This window comes from Electrona antarctica (assembly GCF_951216825.1).
Source record: "Electrona antarctica genome assembly, chromosome: 16".
In the NCBI taxonomy this organism is placed as follows: domain Eukaryota; kingdom Metazoa; phylum Chordata; class Actinopteri; order Myctophiformes; family Myctophidae; genus Electrona; species Electrona antarctica.
The window spans coordinates 43,280,141-43,297,503 of NC_136797.1; the positions used below are offsets into that span (position 1 = coordinate 43,280,141).

Sequence of the window (17,363 nt, forward strand, 5' to 3'; positions counted from 1 at the left end):
GCTTTGAGTTGTATATTACATTGTGATAGCTATTCTTTTTGTGGCATGTCTTAACCTTTTTACATGATTGCTGTGCTTGTATTTTCAAAATCACCTTATCAAATGATTTTCTCTCCTCCGTCACCTCCTCTCTTTGTGTGGGACAGATCTGAGAGCACGGGTCGTCTGTCGGAAATGCTGCTAATGGCTGCTTTCGGAACGACTGCGCCTATAGCCGACCGAGGCAGTTCTGAGAACCTTGCCTCCAGAGCCATAGATATAGCAGGTAATCATGCAAATAGCATGTAGTTTGGACAGATTCTTTATGAATTGTTTTCATTCATCACAGAAACAATAACATTTTGTATTATGGCATCACTAAAGTAACTTTTGTTCTAACATGGCACCTGGGGTATGTAGTTCATCCGAGATGGAAACCCCACTTAGCTAGGGAAGATATTGGGCTTATGATCTTCAGGCAGGGTCACTTAGTAGGTGACCTACCTGACACCAGGGCCTCAGAATTTCCTACCTCCACTCTCGGCTAAGCAAGCTTATATGGTCTGCGTCTAGACTCTGCCGGAGGATGGTGGCATGCGGCTATGATGCTATAGTGCCGTTTCTCTGCTCAAATCATCTTTAATATTATTGTCAACACTTCACCCGATTTGGTTATTCATATTTTCCCATAGTAAAGGAGAGTAAACATTGTATATCTGCTATTCATTCATTAATGCATTACTTCTAGTTTCACTCTCAATAGCAACATCCTCTCTCTTTTGTTCCTCCTCTGTCCCCTAGCGCCTCCAAGTGGTGGGAGAGGTGTGGTTGCAGGCTCCACTAGCCCACCACAGGTAGTTTTCACTGTGGGCTCACCTCCCAGTGGCAGCACTCCGCCTCATACCTCCCGTCACAGGAAGTATTCAGGTAAAACCTACAATTCAGGTTAAAGTGCAGACACTTTGAGATTGCGCCTACCTGATCAGGTGTACTGACATGCACTCTTTGCCTGATCAGAGCGGCTATTTATAGTTCTCTGCCTACCTGCTCATTCCTTCAACTGCTGTGCGGACGTGCGTCGCACTGCTGCTGCCTCCCTGCCTCGCTTGCTGCTAACCTGCTGCTCATGAAGTTTTTGCAAATCCCAACGCCTCCCCAGCATCCACCTGTAGGCTCTGTTTCTAGATCCCCCTGGGGTTCTTAATTAATTCCCTGTAATTCTATTTGGCTTAATTTGGGCTAAAGAATGTTAATTGGAATGAATAGGAACGCCAAACTATGCTTCATATATCATGGTAAATTTTGCTCAATTTAATACAAAGAAAATACAGGTATATATTTTATTTGGTCCTGGGTTCGATTCCCGCTCGGGACGCTGTGGGTGCTGGCGGCGTGTTTCCTCCTCCGCGTCATCAGTGCCCATACCCGAGGCGGGGTTGGCGAAAGGGCCTTTCTGTGTTGAGTTTGCATGTTCTCCCCGTGTCCCCTAGGGTAGGTACCCTCACAAAAAACATGCAGTAATCCTGGTCTCTAAACTGCCTCCCCCTGGCCAGCCGGGGCGCCTGATGGAGGGGAAAGGAACTGGTTGGAATAACGAGTTCCTTCCACGCGCTACGTCCAACCAGGGAAACTCCCCCTGTCAGGTGTAAAGGAGCAACTTGGACACTCAGGCATGAAGGAAGCATGAGTTCAAGTCCGTTGCTCTCCCCATATATGGGGACTAGGCGGAGGGTGTGTAGAGCCCAGGATCACATTAAATAATTGACACAGGGGTGAAAAATGGGTTGCAAAATCGTGGGATAAAAATTATATAAAAAAAAAATGGTCCGTTGGTTTGTTATGATCAGAAGCACCAGCGGCCATGACACCACAGAGCACAGCATGTTGTAGTCTAAACAAATGGCCCGTCCACTTGCATTGGGCTCAATTTCCCAGAAGCCCTAGCAGCCAAGAGGGTGACTTGATTTTCCGGTTTCGTCATCATAACACGGCGGCCTCGTCACCAGGTCCGGGACAAAGCCGCAGTTTCTTTTTAATTATTAAAATACGGCGAATTAAACACATAAAACAAATGGCGGGTTTAGCGTATTAAGCAGAGCCGATCGTTTGATTAGACAATTTAAAGCCCCCAAAGCGTCCAAGTTCACACAAAAAAGATAAGAGGGACATTACAATAATTACAATCTTATGGGTCAAATATTCAATTAACACTGGGGTTTTGTTGTGCAGAGTTTGACTTCCAGACATACCGGTGTGTTAGAGCAGGGGTTCTCAACGTTTTTGGCCGGGGACCCCCGGAAATGCTTTGGCAATGTCTCGGGACCCCCCCCCCCCCCCCCCCCCCGCCCCCTCCCGACTCCCGAAATTGACTGCTACAATAACCTTAAACCATTTTGGGCGGGAACCCCTTTTGGTGTTTTAAGCATTGTTATAATTTAGCTATTGAAAAATAGCAGATCTACAAGCTCATAGCGCGCCACCGAGTGGCGCGCTACGAGCTTGTAGGTCTGCTATTTTTGAAAAATCGTGAAAATAAAAATGTAATTATTATTTATTTTTTTTTGAAATTTGGGGACCCCCTAAAATAATTTGGCGACCCCCCCCGAGGGGTCGCGACCCACGGGTTGAGAACCCCTGTGTTAGAGCTCGTTCTTATTTCCCTTTCATTCCGCCTCCTCTTCCTCAGGCTCTTCTAGTTCCGCGAGCCCAGCGGGCTCCTTCACCAGCCGATATGCCCAGACCCACCTGGAGGGCTTCGAAGCTCCCTCCAGTCCTCGCTATAGTTTCACTGACCCCATCACAGTCAACATGGGGGGAGGTCCTGTGACTTTTGAGGCTCCCGAGCTGCCCGAGGAGACTCTGATGGAGGTGAGAACGGGCTCTGGAAAATACTGTGAGAAAGGGTTTATTGGGCAGAGTGTGTGATGTCATGTTATTCGCTGTGTGTACATTTCCTGTGTAGCAGAAACATTGTTGTCTTGGAGTGAATGAAATACATACAAGTTCAAAGTTATTTAGTACAGCCAGTAGCCACAATGTAGCCAGATAAATTCGTATAATCTAATTAAGCTTTTTTGTTGAATACAGAGCATATAAAACGTTAATTAACAGTACTAAATATGTTTCTATTGGGCGATTGCAGTGGTCTAATATAGGACTGGCCGATTCTACCAATATTGTGATATGAGAATAGATATCGAATCGATATTGAAATATCGTTATATGGCGTTAAGTGTTGTCTTTTCTGGGTTTTCATCGCTTAAGCCCTATAATGGCTAATAGCTGATCTACAAGCTCAAAACACATCACATGCGTTTTGAGCTTGTAAAAGTATAATTTTTTACTATTTTTAAAGTTGTTTTAAAAATGTTTTAGAATATTGGGATATTTGACGATGTCTATATCACCCAGCCCTGGTCTTGATACTCTCTCTGTCCGTCCTTCTCTTGGGAGTGCAGCAGGAACATACTGACACTCTTCAGAGGTTGCGATTCACACTGGACTTTGCTCGTTGTCTGATGGAGGTGGCTGCAGTCCGGGGGACTGTAGCTGGGACTGGGCTCACTGGAGGGGCCCAGGACGAGCCCTCTCACGCCTCCCTCCTCCAGCAACAGAGTCTAGTTGCAGACCAAATAAGCTCGCTTAGCCGAGAGTGGAGGTAAGACCATTCTAGCTACAAACCAATATTTAGTTCATTCTGATGCGTGAGAATGTGTTCCGCTGGAATTTTATCAAGACTATAATCTGAGTGTAGCTGAATGTGTAGTTGAATCAAAACACCTTTTGATGTGTGTTTTAAGGTACTGTAATTTCACGTGTCTGTCTCCCCCCTAGTCATGCTGAACAACTAGTGCTGTACCTCAAGACTACAGAGCTCTTATCGTCTGCCTTACACATGGCCATGGAACGGGTCAAACAGGGAAAACTCTACCCATCAGCTACCGTCAAACAAGGTACTTAATTCATGTGTCAACTCACTCGGTCGAAACCACCGTTTCACTGCAATGGCATCTAGATACTGAATCCTGTTGTCTTACTAATTGCATTCATGAAAGCACTTGTAGCATTGGTTAAGTTAAGACACTTACCTCTGCGGCAGCCTCTCAGGCTCAGCCTTAATTTACTCTAAATCTCAATAAGAGTAAAAACAAAATCCAAAGGATTTGTCCAGAGTATCTTGAGTTGTGTACACGTACAGGGATCTTTATTCATCTGATACCCACGTGAATCATTGACACGTGTTTCGGATGAACAGAACACATGGCATCATTCTGCCGTATTAAGAGTCGTCTCCTCTGTCTGTTCACAGTGGTCAAGAAGCTGAACGAGATGTACAAGTCGAGTGTTTCGTCCTGTCGTTCGCTGAACGGCCGTTTGGAGCGCTTCTTCTCCAGGAAGCATCTTCTGATGGACCACATCACCTCCATCACTGCAGAGAGGCTGCTGTTCAGCCACACCGTGCAGATGGTGAGCCAGCAAAGGACATGCTAAAGGATGATATAACAATAATATTTGAAGAAGATTAAAATATAATGTCAAAAGTCATATTAAAGTCAATGAAAGGTAGCCCAAGATGGTGCAATATTATTATTATTTTAAATGTCTTCTGTGCCTTTTCAGGTTCAGGCTGCTGCGCTGGATGAAATGTTCCACCAGGGGGCAGCATCTGTGCTGCGCTACCATAAGGCTTTGTTACTGATGGAAGGCCTGTCCCTGCTTGTCACTGAGCAGGAGGACATTCTCAGCATTAGCAGATGTGAGTCTCTCTGCCTCTTGAACGTAGTGTGACACGGTGTGAGCTTGAAGATCTGCTACATTCGGTGCGCAACAAGTGTAAATCAAGCATTACCTGGTGTTTACTGTTTTGTGTACTGTACTGTAGACTAAAGGATGCAGGCAAAGGCTTTATCAAATTATTATATTATTCTTATATGAATGTGGCCAGTGAGCATGGCCAGCTCCTTGTAAATATTTTACATGAATGTGACGTACCAGTGAATAATTTTAATTCATTATATTGCTTTGCCTTCAACTTTTTCGACTTTGTTGACTTTTTTACATAAATCTTTCTCTCTCCCTCTCTCTCTGTATCTGCAGGCAAGGAGTGTATTGAGCGTCGCCTCACTGCTTTGCAGTCAGGACTCTGTGTTTGAGCTTGAGGGTTCCACATCTGAAGTCTGCAATTACACTAACCTTGGGTTTATGATAGCCAAAACGTATAGTGCTCAATTATCAACAAGTATAAGGCTATATTTTTTGTGACAACATAAGCCAAATCAATGGAACCATTGGACACCACATACAAAAAGGATCAGATTACTCTCACGTAATCTGTACCCCAGTCAGCCCCTTTCAGCCTAATCTCTCCAGAGCCATCTAATAGAAGAGTTGCGATATTGAGGGGGCAGAAAACAGCCCGGTCATGTGGTTCATGTACTCGCGCGAGCCTATAGACTCCAATGCATTCCGTAAACTTCCGGTTGTCCCCATTCAACACTTCCGGTTGTCTCCATTCAATAGAAGTCTATGTAGAAGAGCCGCCATTGGACTGGCCCCATGAAGTGAACAGAGTTTGCGTAACTGTCTTACTCTATGGCTCTGAACCTCTCTAGCATACGTCATCATCTCCACCAATCCAAAGCTTTTTTTTTTCCTCCAATGACACACCAGTTGGCCTCTGGGGTTTGGATTCTCTAAAGGGCCTACAGTCTGTCTGGATTCAGGACTTGGACAGTGGCTGTAACTTCCCCAACTCTTTGCAGGGACCAATGATGGATATGGAGCAATTGTGTTGTGAAAGGACGTCCGTATCCTCTGACTAATGGACTAGTTGTTTTTCGATTTTTTTAGCTAGGGAGTTTTCGCATCGATTCACATCGCTGGACACAAACGCATACAGGGGCAACCATAGCCAGGTAGTTAGATGTACGCCACAACATGTAATCGAACACAATTACACACACACAAAACGTGTGTTTTGCGATGGCATTATATAGACGCAAACCACTCCGAATTTGACATGGATCCATCAGGTATACTGCTCATTAAAGGTATCGCTGTATGGTACCTAGATTTAGTGTTTGCATTGGTTTCATTGGCTTAAGGGAAAGTAACAATGGGACTAAATGTGACCACAATAGTATACAACCAATAATAAGTCTGTGATATAAGTTACAAAAAAAAATGTTGATCTAGTTGAGTTATGGTGATTCCCTTTACTTTACCTTTCACATGTATTGATGCTATATTTGTCATATCAAAGACAGTGCCACTGTCTGCTATAGAGCTTTTCCTAAATGGTCGCAGGATAGTCATTAACGACAGGAAATGGGCCCAGGACATAATTGACCAAGGTTTTATGCTTGACTGCCAAGGTTGTAGTAATGGCTAATCCGGTTTCAAATCTAGGGCTGTCCTCTCAATTTAGTTGACTAGGAATTTGTTTGCAGTTATAGTCATAGGAACTTGTCAACTAAGCTATTAGTTGCTTCAATGGAATGTGTGAAATTGTATTTGCTGCATACAGTCATGCAGAGGCCAGCCGTTTCAGGTTGGTGACTTTGAGAACTTAACATTCTAAGGTTAATTTCACAATGTCTACAGGCTATTGGTCTAGAGCAGACTTTGAGTGTAGGAGATGTGCTTGGGAAAAAGCTTTCAAAATTACTTCAACCAACAAAGTCTTGGTTGAATACGATCATACCAACCGTGTAATGAACCATGAGGGGACAGCTCTAAGAAACAGGACCAATGGCCAACATTACGCTGAAGGAATGAATGTCTTGCAGATTACCTGAGTGACGTTCTTTAAATCAATATATGATAGATCCTACTGTTATAGACATCGTTTTTCATAGTCATCAATAATGCGGGAGGAAGGCAGTCATAATGAGTTTTGAATGTAAGGCTGTTCAACGGGAGAGAAGCAGCCAACACAGGCCAATCCCGGGGCTTAGAAGTGCATGGTCTGGGCTAAGGCTAAACGCCTGAATACATGTTTTTGCACTACGTTGAAGTACTGTATAGAATGATTGTGAGTGGAACAAGCTGCACATGTTCAGTTTGTTTTGTAGCTATTGGTTGAATAGCTTAGTTCATTTTGAGATTTCCCTCCCATAATTTAGGTTTTGGATATTACAATTTATTGTCAAAAGGGGATGTTGAAATAGAAATGCTTGAGGAGTTTTGAGGAGATGGGGAAAAAAGAGAGAGAAAGCTAAATGTATACACTGAAAGGAAAGAAGTGTTGTGTTGAGCTTGTAGTGTTTAATTTCAGAGTGTCCAATAGCTATTGATGAATGGGTTGGATTTTGAAAAGCAGCTTCTCTTGTTTCGGACTCTTGGCCCAATTTAGTTAATTTAGTAGATGTTGACACTAACCACAAATCAATCATCCCATCACCTTCCTGAACCAGCCTTGACCTTCCTGTGGACTGTGGACCAATGGTGAGGGTCAACTGGGCTGCTTTAAGAAAGAAGCTTGTCTGTATGTATGTGTGCATGTGTGTGGAATTGTGTGAAGTATTGATGGTTTATGATGATGTTATTTTGCTCCGTAAATTGAATTTAGACTGACTGCTATACTGAGCTGTGCTGTTGGGTGGAAACCTCATGTCCAATAGTGTTATTCAAATTAAGAAATGGAGACGTGACGTGTTTTTCAGCTTTGAGATTTTTGTTACTTTTGTCTGACACTAGTGGGATGCACACGTAGATTAGACACACCAACGGACCGAAGAAAAAACCTGAGTTTAAATATGGAGATAAAAGCATTCTGAACGACAGCAACGCTATATGAACTCTCACTGAAAGGCAGGAGCTACTCTGATGTAACTTTGCCACCTTTTGGCCCAATGTTCTCCCTTGTATCAGCCTATTTCCTTCATTACAAGAGTAGTAGTAAGTAGAGTTGGCTTGATCGGAATGGATGCAGGATAGATTTTCCAATGGTGAAGATGGTCTCTGAATTGTTTCATTACTTCATAAAATGCTTTGTGGCCTTTTTCTGCAGATACATTTTACTCTGAAATTTACTTTGAATTTTACATTGACATGGATGATGGCTTGTTATGTTGTGTATATTTTGTTTGTATGCATTCCTTTACCGATGAACCCAAATTCCCCTTCTCTCTTTACTCCTGCAGTGTGTAGTGGGATCCCCTCAAGATACACAGTAAAATACTTTGTGTTAATTTAATTCCGAAGAGTGTAAAGATGGAACCAAATGGACCCAGAAGGGTCAATTTTTACACTCTTCCTAATGAACGCTGAGGATTTTAATGTTGTTTAGTCAGGTAGCAAGCAATGATGACCTCACCTTTTTAAGCTGATGCATATGACACTTTTCATTGTTCCTTACAATCATTAGCGGTCATGCAAATGACATTACGCAGGTGTCACAGCCAAGGCGACGTAAAGAAGAAGCTGTCCAATCAATTAAGCAATTGCAGCGCAAGGTGACAACGTAAAAACATATTTGTAAAGTTTACGTTATCGAAATTTTGCCCTGCTCCTGCGTGCACTCCCACAAAGATTGTTTAATTAAATTAAATGTTGGTCTTATGTTGGTCTTTTGCCAGGAGTATATGTTCTGAATGTTTGTTTGGCATTTTTACCTTATTTTCTCAATACCATTTGTAAATATTGTAAATTAAGTTATTGCCTATTGTTGTATATATTACAGCAAGCATGGAGAGAATATCCCCATACCAGATAAACACCTTTCCAAATAAGAGTAGACCTTCTGCTGACCTTCCATAATGTCTGTTGCAAAGGTGTTTTTAAATGCCTCCTAATGTTTGAAATACACACTATCTCAGTGTCTGTGTGTAATGTAGCCTATTCATTGATTGAGACTTCCAACATGAATAAAATATAAAAAATGTATGTGTTGTGTATTTTATTTGCCTAACAGTGCAGCTGCAGCCACATAAGTGTTTTGTTCAGGTTTTACATTGCCCTTTGAAAGCAACACATAAATAATGTATTTTTTTTCTCTGAATTCTGAAAAAAAATAAAACAATTGAGCAGGATCTGTAGCCTATGACTAAAGGCATATGTCACACTCTCACACCGATAACTTACTTGAGGCAATGAAAGCTAAGGGGGGGGGGGGGGGGGGGGGGGGGTTGAGTGACTTGAGTCGCGCTCCTAGTGTGGAAGTGGAGAGTCCGTTGTCCCGGCAACCGTGTCTGCATTGTGGAGCGCATGTCAGTAAGAGTGAATATGAATCCTTAACGTTAGCCTGTTAGCCGACTGTGGACTTTTCAACCAAATGTCCGTTTTAGATCGATTTATCTTCAGTGGTTTGTAAATTATGTGGCGTGCGTTGTGGCAACAAGTTGCTGCATGTCCGACTCCTTTGCAAATTGCAACGTTAGCAACTGCAAAGCAAGTCGTCTATCTGTTGATCTGTTTGGTGGAGAGCTACGGTCCGCTACCTTTAAGGCTACACTATGTCCAGCCACAACCTTCCACCGGTGAGAAACCTGCCACACTGGTCCCGAGTTGGGCGTCTTGACAAGCATTGCGCTCCTACTCTTCCGCGATCTTTACCGGCCAAACACCTGCAGCGTCTGGCCGGCCCCGGTCCTACCCTGCAGCGTTTGGCTCTGCCCGGGCCCGGTCCTCCCCCTGCGGACAGTGGTGTCTCGTCTCACAACGACATGGACACCCGCGTTGCATCGCTCCAGAATAATATCCAGTTCTTGCAGCAACAACATAAGGAGACTCTTGAGAAGCTCCATGCAGAAATCGATGACCTCAGACGGGAGAATAAAGGCAAGTGCCAAGTGTATATGCAAATCTATGTAGATTTTGTGTAGGCCTATATGCAAATCTATGTGGATATATCTATGACTTATGTCAGCTATGTGTAGCCTATGCTGTATTGTAATGTATGATTCTGACTTTGAGTTATGTCTACGTGTAGCCTAAATCAATGTGTATAAAATATGCCTGTCTTTAAATCTGTAGCCTGAAATTTAGCCTTTTTGTCATTTGTCAAATTATTCCTAATTTCTCACAAAAATATAGCCTTATGCTTGTTGGTAATTGAACACTATTGGCTCTAACTGCAGGCAGGCTATTGGCATTATGGACACAACTGTAGCAGCAACAGAGAATGTACTCTGAATGTGATTTGTCTGAATCCATATCACTGTTCCCACTGTTTCTAATTAAATAAAGTCCATGGCATGCATGGCACATTCACAAAGCGGGGCCTGGTTGCAGGATGGGGTCTTGACAATAGGAGACACTCAATCTAGGTCCAGTGGTTGCATGGCATGAGGGAAATGGGTGGTGAGTGGTTTCTGCGTGGGGGGTGAGCAGAGACGGAGAGATCCTGTATCGCTTCACCTACAGCAGGACACAAGCGGTTCCACGTCACCTCCACATCTGACCACCCGCCAAGAGATTCCTCAGTCCTGTTAAGATGAATCACATGGGTCATCATGTGTCCCCCACACTCTCACATGCATACAGCACACAAGGGTTGTTTACTTGGGCTGTGTAACAAGAGATGTTGTTGGCTGTTGCTCATGTGCCTCCTGAAAATTGTCTTAACTTTTATGTTGCAGAGCTGCAGTATAAACTGATAATGGATCCCCCCAAGTCAAGCAGAAAAGGTAAACTCTAATCCCGATGATGGGTCCTTAATTTGCTTGCATGATTTGGCATGGGTGCTAGTCTGATAGTCTGCTAGTCTGAATTATTTTGTATCACATTTGGGCTCAGGTCCAGATGATCCAACTCTCTGTAATAGTAGGAAAATAAGGAAGGTGTGCAAAGTTGAGCCACACATTTTTCAGTTTTTTAGTTTTCAGCACACTCTGGTGGACACATTTGCAAACATACAGTGAGACAGCCTCTTTAAAATAGTTTTTGCTCTTCTCAACTCCAAGGTCTACAAGACTACAACATTTCTTTCTTTAATTGAATGATAAAAAATGCAAACCCCTCAGCCTATCTTAATGTGTATTTTCTCTCCCTTTAGTATTGACACTTAGTCGGCGAGGAATTAGACCACCCACAATTGAGGCCCATAGAGGTGTCTACCTGGAGCAAGCTCTACATGATACACGGAGTTCAGAGGATCAGGGATTAAGGTGGGTTTCTGTCCTGTACTCTGTCTGCAGTCAGCTTCCTAGTAAAAAACAACAGCATGCACTGTAAATTGATGATTTGGCAAAGTGTCTCAGTTATAATGTTTTTATATGTATTTTTAGACACAATGGCACACATAAACATTTCGCTCAAGCAAGCTTTTCTTTGCTGCTAAATGTGGAAATGGGGCAACTATAATCAGCATCATTCCCTTTTATTTGTGTGAATGGATATTTGAGTTACTGTGTATGTCATGTGTGGTGGGTTATTTAACATATTTACCCAAATGAGAATGTTTCCTGTCCACATGAAACCAAGTGTCCCTATTCTGGGGCAAAGATTTGATGAAAATAGCCTACATAGTCTACAAGCTCACATGGCGCAGTGTGACATGTTGTGAGCTTCTACACTAGATCAACTATTTTCAGCAAATAGTTTGGTGTTGAAGGAAAAAAAGGAGGGGACCTAGCATCCCTGGTGGACTCCGGTCAACAAAGTAGGGTTTAAGTGGTCAAGTAGTAAAATAAATTAAGCCTCATGGGACAGTAGCCTACCAGCTGTCAGATTGAGGCTTTGTTCATTGAACTAAACAGCAGTATATGTGTGCTCAATTGTGCTCCTCCCCAATCGATATCGTATCGACCACCTGGGAGAAGCATAGGAGAATGCAGTGAAAACCTAGGATCTTCCAGACAGGACTGTGTGCCAGCGCTAAGCGGGGGCCTCATTACCTCGTTGCAACCTCTTCGAATTCACAGCAGCCCTGCTCACCCACCTCGTGCACCCACTCTACAGGAGTGTGAAGTCATCATTAGACAGCTATACAATGCCAACAGCATGCAGTCTCAAGAAGTAAGCACACATTCTTAGAATTTGTTGAAATGCAAACATTAATCATGTGATGATAGTGTTTATATGGCAGATAAAATAGTAGTTAAATGTCAAGATCATGACTGCAGTAATAATGGTTCTCCACTGTAGATTATACGTGTGAAGGCATTGCTGAGAGACATTGTATTCAACAAGAAAATCACCCCAGAAAACTACATCCTTACCAAGGCCTACCTTGCTGATGGCTCCCGGTACAGTTGTGCCAATTTTTAAACCTGACACCCATTTGTGTATCGAAGTGTATCAATTAAGATACTATTACAGATCATCTGGTAAATAATTATTTTGTCTTTCCCTTACAGTAAAGTGTCAGAGGTAGAGAGGTTCCCCCAAATTGCACTCCAATCACTTCCAAAGAAAACGTATGTGTATAATATCTATCTGTTTCTATCTATTTCCGTTATATTACTTGAATCATTTGAAAATGCTAATCAATCTTCCATTTAATTAAAGCTCCGGTAACATGGTTGATACTCTTTCTCACAGTCAAGTTGGACAAAAAGTTATATCACAGATTAAAGGAAAAACCAACATAATGGTAATTAGGTGTTGGGTTGGTCACCACAAACCACCGGAGCACCTTCAATGTGCCTAGCATCGATTGCACAAGTCTCTGGAACTCTACAGTGGCATAGGAGGTAGAGCGGCCGCTTGGGAATCGAAAGGTTCCCAGTTCAATTACATAGAGCCAAAGGGTGGGCATGTATAATGAGAATAAAAAGATACCCTATTGGGGACCTATAGTCCATGGGGAATTTACACTTAAAATGAACAGGGGCCCGGGAAGAACAGTTCCATATTCTGGTTAATAACCAGAATCAAGCTTTGAAAACAGACGATTTGAATGTGTTCACGTAAGAGGAGAACTTTTCCCCAAATCTGAGAGTTAAATGGTAGTTTGTGACTGGTGGTTGTTGGGGTCTGTTAGGTTTCTTTAGCAGGAGTTGCACATTTGTATCTAACCATATGATATGAATCCTGACATTTCTATTCGAGGTGATCAATTGGCAAAAATAGCAGGTCTACAAGCCCACAATAGATCGATTTTTTTGGTGAGATTTGGTGTAGAGAGAAAAAAACCCAACAAGGGTTATTGTGAAAATATACCAGTAAAACATTCAAAACTACTACTACTACTACTACTACTAAATAATAATAATAATAACAACTTTTGTTAAATTGAAAATGTTGACTGAGACCTGGATTTAGTTGTCTTTTCCCATTCGCATTCTGCCCTTGTAGGACAAGCTCAATATAAGAGCACGAGTCATTCAACTCAGGGTACCAGCAGTGTCAGCCTTGGGTCTTTTTACACAGTTCAGAATGTTAGAGCAAGTTAGAGCAAGATGAGTTGAAGAGTGACTAACGTCTCAGTGTTGAGGAGAATGGAATCTGAGACATTAATCTTTAAAAGTTGCACCTCGGGTATGACAGAAATTACATAAGACTGCAGGCATCGTAGCAGAAAAGTAATGTGTTAGAAACATTTAGTATATGCTCTGTCCATTTTATTGTTTCCTGTTCCGGTTCAATTTCCCATAGCTTTGTTTGATTGGCTTGGCAGCATATCTGAACTAGAAACACATGAAAACTTCACATGTGGAAAGCCGGCCCAGGACTGCAGTTATGCACAGCCTGTTGTTGACATTTGGCATATTATCTTATGAATTATGATGCTTCCTCCACCAGGGAATGTTAGTGATGGCAGAGGGTGCTTGCATGGCACTTTTCTAGTGGACAGAGAAGGGAGAGGAGAGTGACAAGGGCTGTTTTGAGACTCGAGAGGAGGCACAGTGGATAGACTATCTATCTATGGCTATGGCAAGCCATTTTAACTTGAAAGAAAAGATCTGTATCAAATCATCTATTTTGTATTATTCAGAAACGTAATATACAATTTCCGCATTCCATAGCTAGTGTTTCTAATAGAAAGCCTTTGTCTATCATCATATCAACAATCAAAAATGTTGATATCACATTTTTATTAATTGATAAAATGTATTGCCATATTTATATTAATTTGGGGCCAGTCTAGTAACTGGCTAGATATAATTCCATGATTCACAGTGCACATTGGATAAAGAAACTTTACACTGTGTCACTCCTAATGCACTGAGTCTAATATTCCCATTTGTCCTTGGACAGGTCTGAGCCATCTCATGCTGCAGTGACAGATGGGGTCATCCTACCAGCTCTCAGCTCCACCATCACAGGCAGACAGAAGAGGACCCAGGCTATGCAAAGAAGCCGATTGAAAAGGACAGTGCACTGAGAGAGGTTCACGATAGCCACAGCCTGATGAGCTGGGCTGCTCTTCCCATAAATGCATGATCATTACAAATGGGACTTCATTGTTAATGGACAGGCAGGCGTTCACTGACATAAGACAGTGCTCGTACAGTACAGTAACAACAGAGATATGATTGAACAAACGTCCTAGTAGCTGATGCCTTACATGCACCACTGATGCACGGAATGTGATGGAAACCTGGGATTAGCTTTGGTTGTTTAGTTTGAAACCTGATGGTTATACAGTACAACTGTATTTATGACAGAAAGGCACTGGTTTCCATCTGCTATACTGGATGGAAAAGTGGAAGGGGAAGTATGTCGGACAAGACGGACCAAAAAAGTGCATGCAGGTTGAGAGAACCCCACAAAGATAATTTGTCAGCTTCAGATTTATAGTGTTCCAGTTTAGGTCCATTTTATCTGCTCTTTTTTGTTTCATTAGTTCCAAAATGTCACTTGTTTATCCTGTACACTGTATAAGTTCTCTTTCCTGAATGGATACAAATGGTATCTCAAATTGAAAATATATTTTCTATTTACTAAAAAGCTGGAGAGATGGGGAGGGTCCTGTTCCTGAACAGTTTCTTTAACAAAAACTATCACTTACACCACATTTTAGGTTGTTTCTCATGCTTATCCACTAGAGGGGGTTGCTTGCGAATAAGTATACCAACAACACTGGTAAGGAATAACTCAGCTCCACTGGTTTATTAATGAATTAATAAACCAGTGGAGCTGAGTTATTCCTTACCAGTGTTGTGGACTCTATTTCTTTCTCTTGTACTGCCATTTGTCCAGCACCTGGGCTAGAGTGGATGTGCATGCTCTATTACCTTTTTTAGTTAACCATATTAACCCTGGCATCCCTAATTTGTGTCATAATAGGTGTAAATATCACACCCGTGTGAAGTAAGTGGTGCAACTCCGTGTGGGCATCCCCGGGGGGGTCCCGAAACTTCCAGACCAACAGGAACACGCCCAGGGTGCCGGCCCGGTTCCGGAAAGCCGCGCCGCGTCCGAAACGTGTGTGTGTGTGTGTATTAGGCTGCGCATCAGTGACACTTGGTTGTGAAAACCAACCAAACTCTATTTTCGTGCTCGGACAGATCCAGCCAGCCAGCCACCCACGGACACACAAAGCTACTTAATGAAGTGGTTGCACCACTTAAAAATAAATTCACTGTTTTCCATGCGTCACATGCATGATGTGCTGTGAGTTTGTAGATCTGCAATTTTCGAATAGCACAAGTCTAAAGTACGGCTTAAGTGGTTAAGCATTTCAATTCTCTCAAACAAGAGTAAATTGTCAGTCTGTGGCATACACCAGAATATATTACAAAAGAAACCACAGTAGTTCTCTATAAAATACATTGAGCTAGCTTGTAACTCATGCATGTCTGAATATAGCCTTACAAGCCAGCAGATTTTTTCTACCCCCCTCACCCTCTTCCATTTGTTTTCATCCAATTTGTTGCATCACTGAGCCTTTGTGGGAATGTGGGAAATTGGCAGACGCTAGCCATTAAGAACCAGTGGGTGCAAATCTATTAACATTCAAGCAGTGTGGCAGTGATGAGAGCTGGTTTGTACCAGCTGCAGCCCCATGCACGAGACCAAGAAACTGAAACCTCAACAACAGCCAAACAGAGGAACAGAACCTCTGCCTTTATATATTTTAGTTCCAATCGTTGAGCAGAAGATCTCCTGCCACATTGGTCCACCCCTTTTGTCCAGTCAGCATTTTCTGCCCTGTTTTCTCATTTGAATTCCTATTTATAGTGGCTACAGAGCAAAATCCAGAGTGTTTAATGCTCGGGAGAGCTGGGTTCATTTTTACACTCTGAGATAAATTAACACTAAATTAACACAAGAATGTTTCTCTCCAGGCTAGCCCTGAAACATGACAGTCATGTTTCAGGCCTACTTGGGAGGCACTGTCCTCTGCGTTTAAATGTAACCCACCCTGTGCCTTTCAGTGTATTGTGCTGCACCTGCTATGCTATGGGATGAATAGGTTTGGGAGTACGGAGTAGGCTACCAAAACTGATGTGTCACTGTTCATACTTATTGTGAGATTTGAACAGTGAGGAAGTTTGACATGAACAGAACAGGAATTGAAAATAGGGAAATGTGTAATGCTTGTTCATCGGAGGCCTGAACTACTTGTCGAGTAGCAGGGAGGCAATTGTCATATCTGACTATAACACACCACAGTTATCCATCCCCTACTGTACACTGTGAGAGAGGGGGAAAAAGAAAACCGCTAAACAAAGTCTATTTATTAATTATATATTTAAATTCAAACATTTTTCCCCCCACACAATCAAAGGTTTTATAGTCACGAATCACGATTCACCAGAAAAACTATTTTCTGTAAAGAGCTGGAGAGATTGGGAGACTAGTGTTATTGAACATGAACAAACAGAACAATCTCAGAAATTATTATAGTCTATAGCCAGAATGTGAACCCGGACATGTTGAGTACACCCAACGTTTTATGTTAGAAATGTTTAGTATGGGTCCCCAGCATGTAGAAACTGCTGGATGCTAACTTGCATAATGTTGAGCAATTTTCATAATTGGCACAATATCTGACCATACCATTAACAACCTATAAGGGGGGGGGGGGGGGAAATCTAAATTTCATCATGCTTTATGTAGAATGTGACATGTCAAACTAGGGGTTTTTCATGATAGCCGTAATCACAAATGTGATGATTTGGGCACATTAGTAGCTATGGCCGTTTATAGCCCAAGGAGTGTTTTTTTGCTAAATGAAAATGTTTGCCTTCTATAGGTTGTTAATGGGATGGTCACATATTATGCCAATTATGAAAATTGCTCAACATATGCAAGTTAGCATCCGGCAGTTTCTACATGCTGGGGACCCATACTCAACATTTCTAACATAAAACTTTGGTGTACTCAACATGTCCGGGTTCACAATGGCTCTATGGGCTGGCAACTAGACTATTCCATCAGAATTGAGAATATAGAGATTTTTTTAGACTTTTTTTTAAAAACAATGCTCTTATCATCATACGTCACATTCCGTGCTCAGATCAAATCATCACAAATGTCATTCCGGCCAATCA

The 17,363-nt window shown here is 42.3% G+C and overlaps 2 protein-coding genes across 2 annotated transcripts in view; both read left to right on the forward strand.

The window, feature by feature from the left end:
- ulk1b (unc-51 like autophagy activating kinase 1) overlaps positions 1 to 8,855 on the forward strand; it is a 45,008-nt gene extending 36,153 nt beyond the window's left edge. The window contains exons 21-28 of the mRNA XM_079525214.1: positions 147 to 265; positions 781 to 906; positions 2,666 to 2,847; positions 3,438 to 3,637; positions 3,814 to 3,932; positions 4,289 to 4,446; positions 4,600 to 4,735; positions 5,077 to 8,855. Of these exons, the coding sequence (XP_079381340.1) occupies positions 147 to 265; positions 781 to 906; positions 2,666 to 2,847; positions 3,438 to 3,637; positions 3,814 to 3,932; positions 4,289 to 4,446; positions 4,600 to 4,735; positions 5,077 to 5,132 (1,096 nt within the window). The 3' untranslated portion in view covers positions 5,133 to 8,855. The remainder of the gene's footprint in view (positions 1 to 146; positions 266 to 780; positions 907 to 2,665; positions 2,848 to 3,437; positions 3,638 to 3,813; positions 3,933 to 4,288; positions 4,447 to 4,599; positions 4,736 to 5,076) is intronic.
- Positions 8,856 to 9,249: 394 nt separating this feature from the next.
- Positions 9,250 to 14,901, forward strand: ccdc74b (coiled-coil domain containing 74B). Its single transcript, XM_079524864.1, has 7 exons — positions 9,250 to 9,759; positions 10,560 to 10,607; positions 10,976 to 11,087; positions 11,742 to 11,937; positions 12,067 to 12,167; positions 12,279 to 12,338; positions 14,122 to 14,901. The coding sequence occupies exons 1-7, from the start codon at positions 9,435 to 9,437 to the stop codon at positions 14,246 to 14,248; spliced, it is 969 nt and encodes a 322-aa protein (XP_079380990.1). The 5' UTR covers positions 9,250 to 9,434; the 3' UTR covers positions 14,249 to 14,901.
- The last annotated feature ends 2,462 nt before the right edge of the window (positions 14,902 to 17,363 follow it).

Coding starts and splice junctions, on each gene's coding strand:
- ccdc74b (XM_079524864.1), top strand. CDS start 9,435: ATGTCCAGCCACAACCTTCCACCGGTGAGAAACCTGCCACACTGGTCC. Junction 11,088..11,741: donor TCAGAGGATCAGGGATTAAG/GTGGGTTTCTGT, acceptor ACCTGGGAGAAG/CATAGGAGAATGCAGTGAAA. Junction 11,938..12,066: donor ACAGCATGCAGTCTCAAGAA/GTAAGCACACAT, acceptor TCTCCACTGTAG/ATTATACGTGTGAAGGCATT.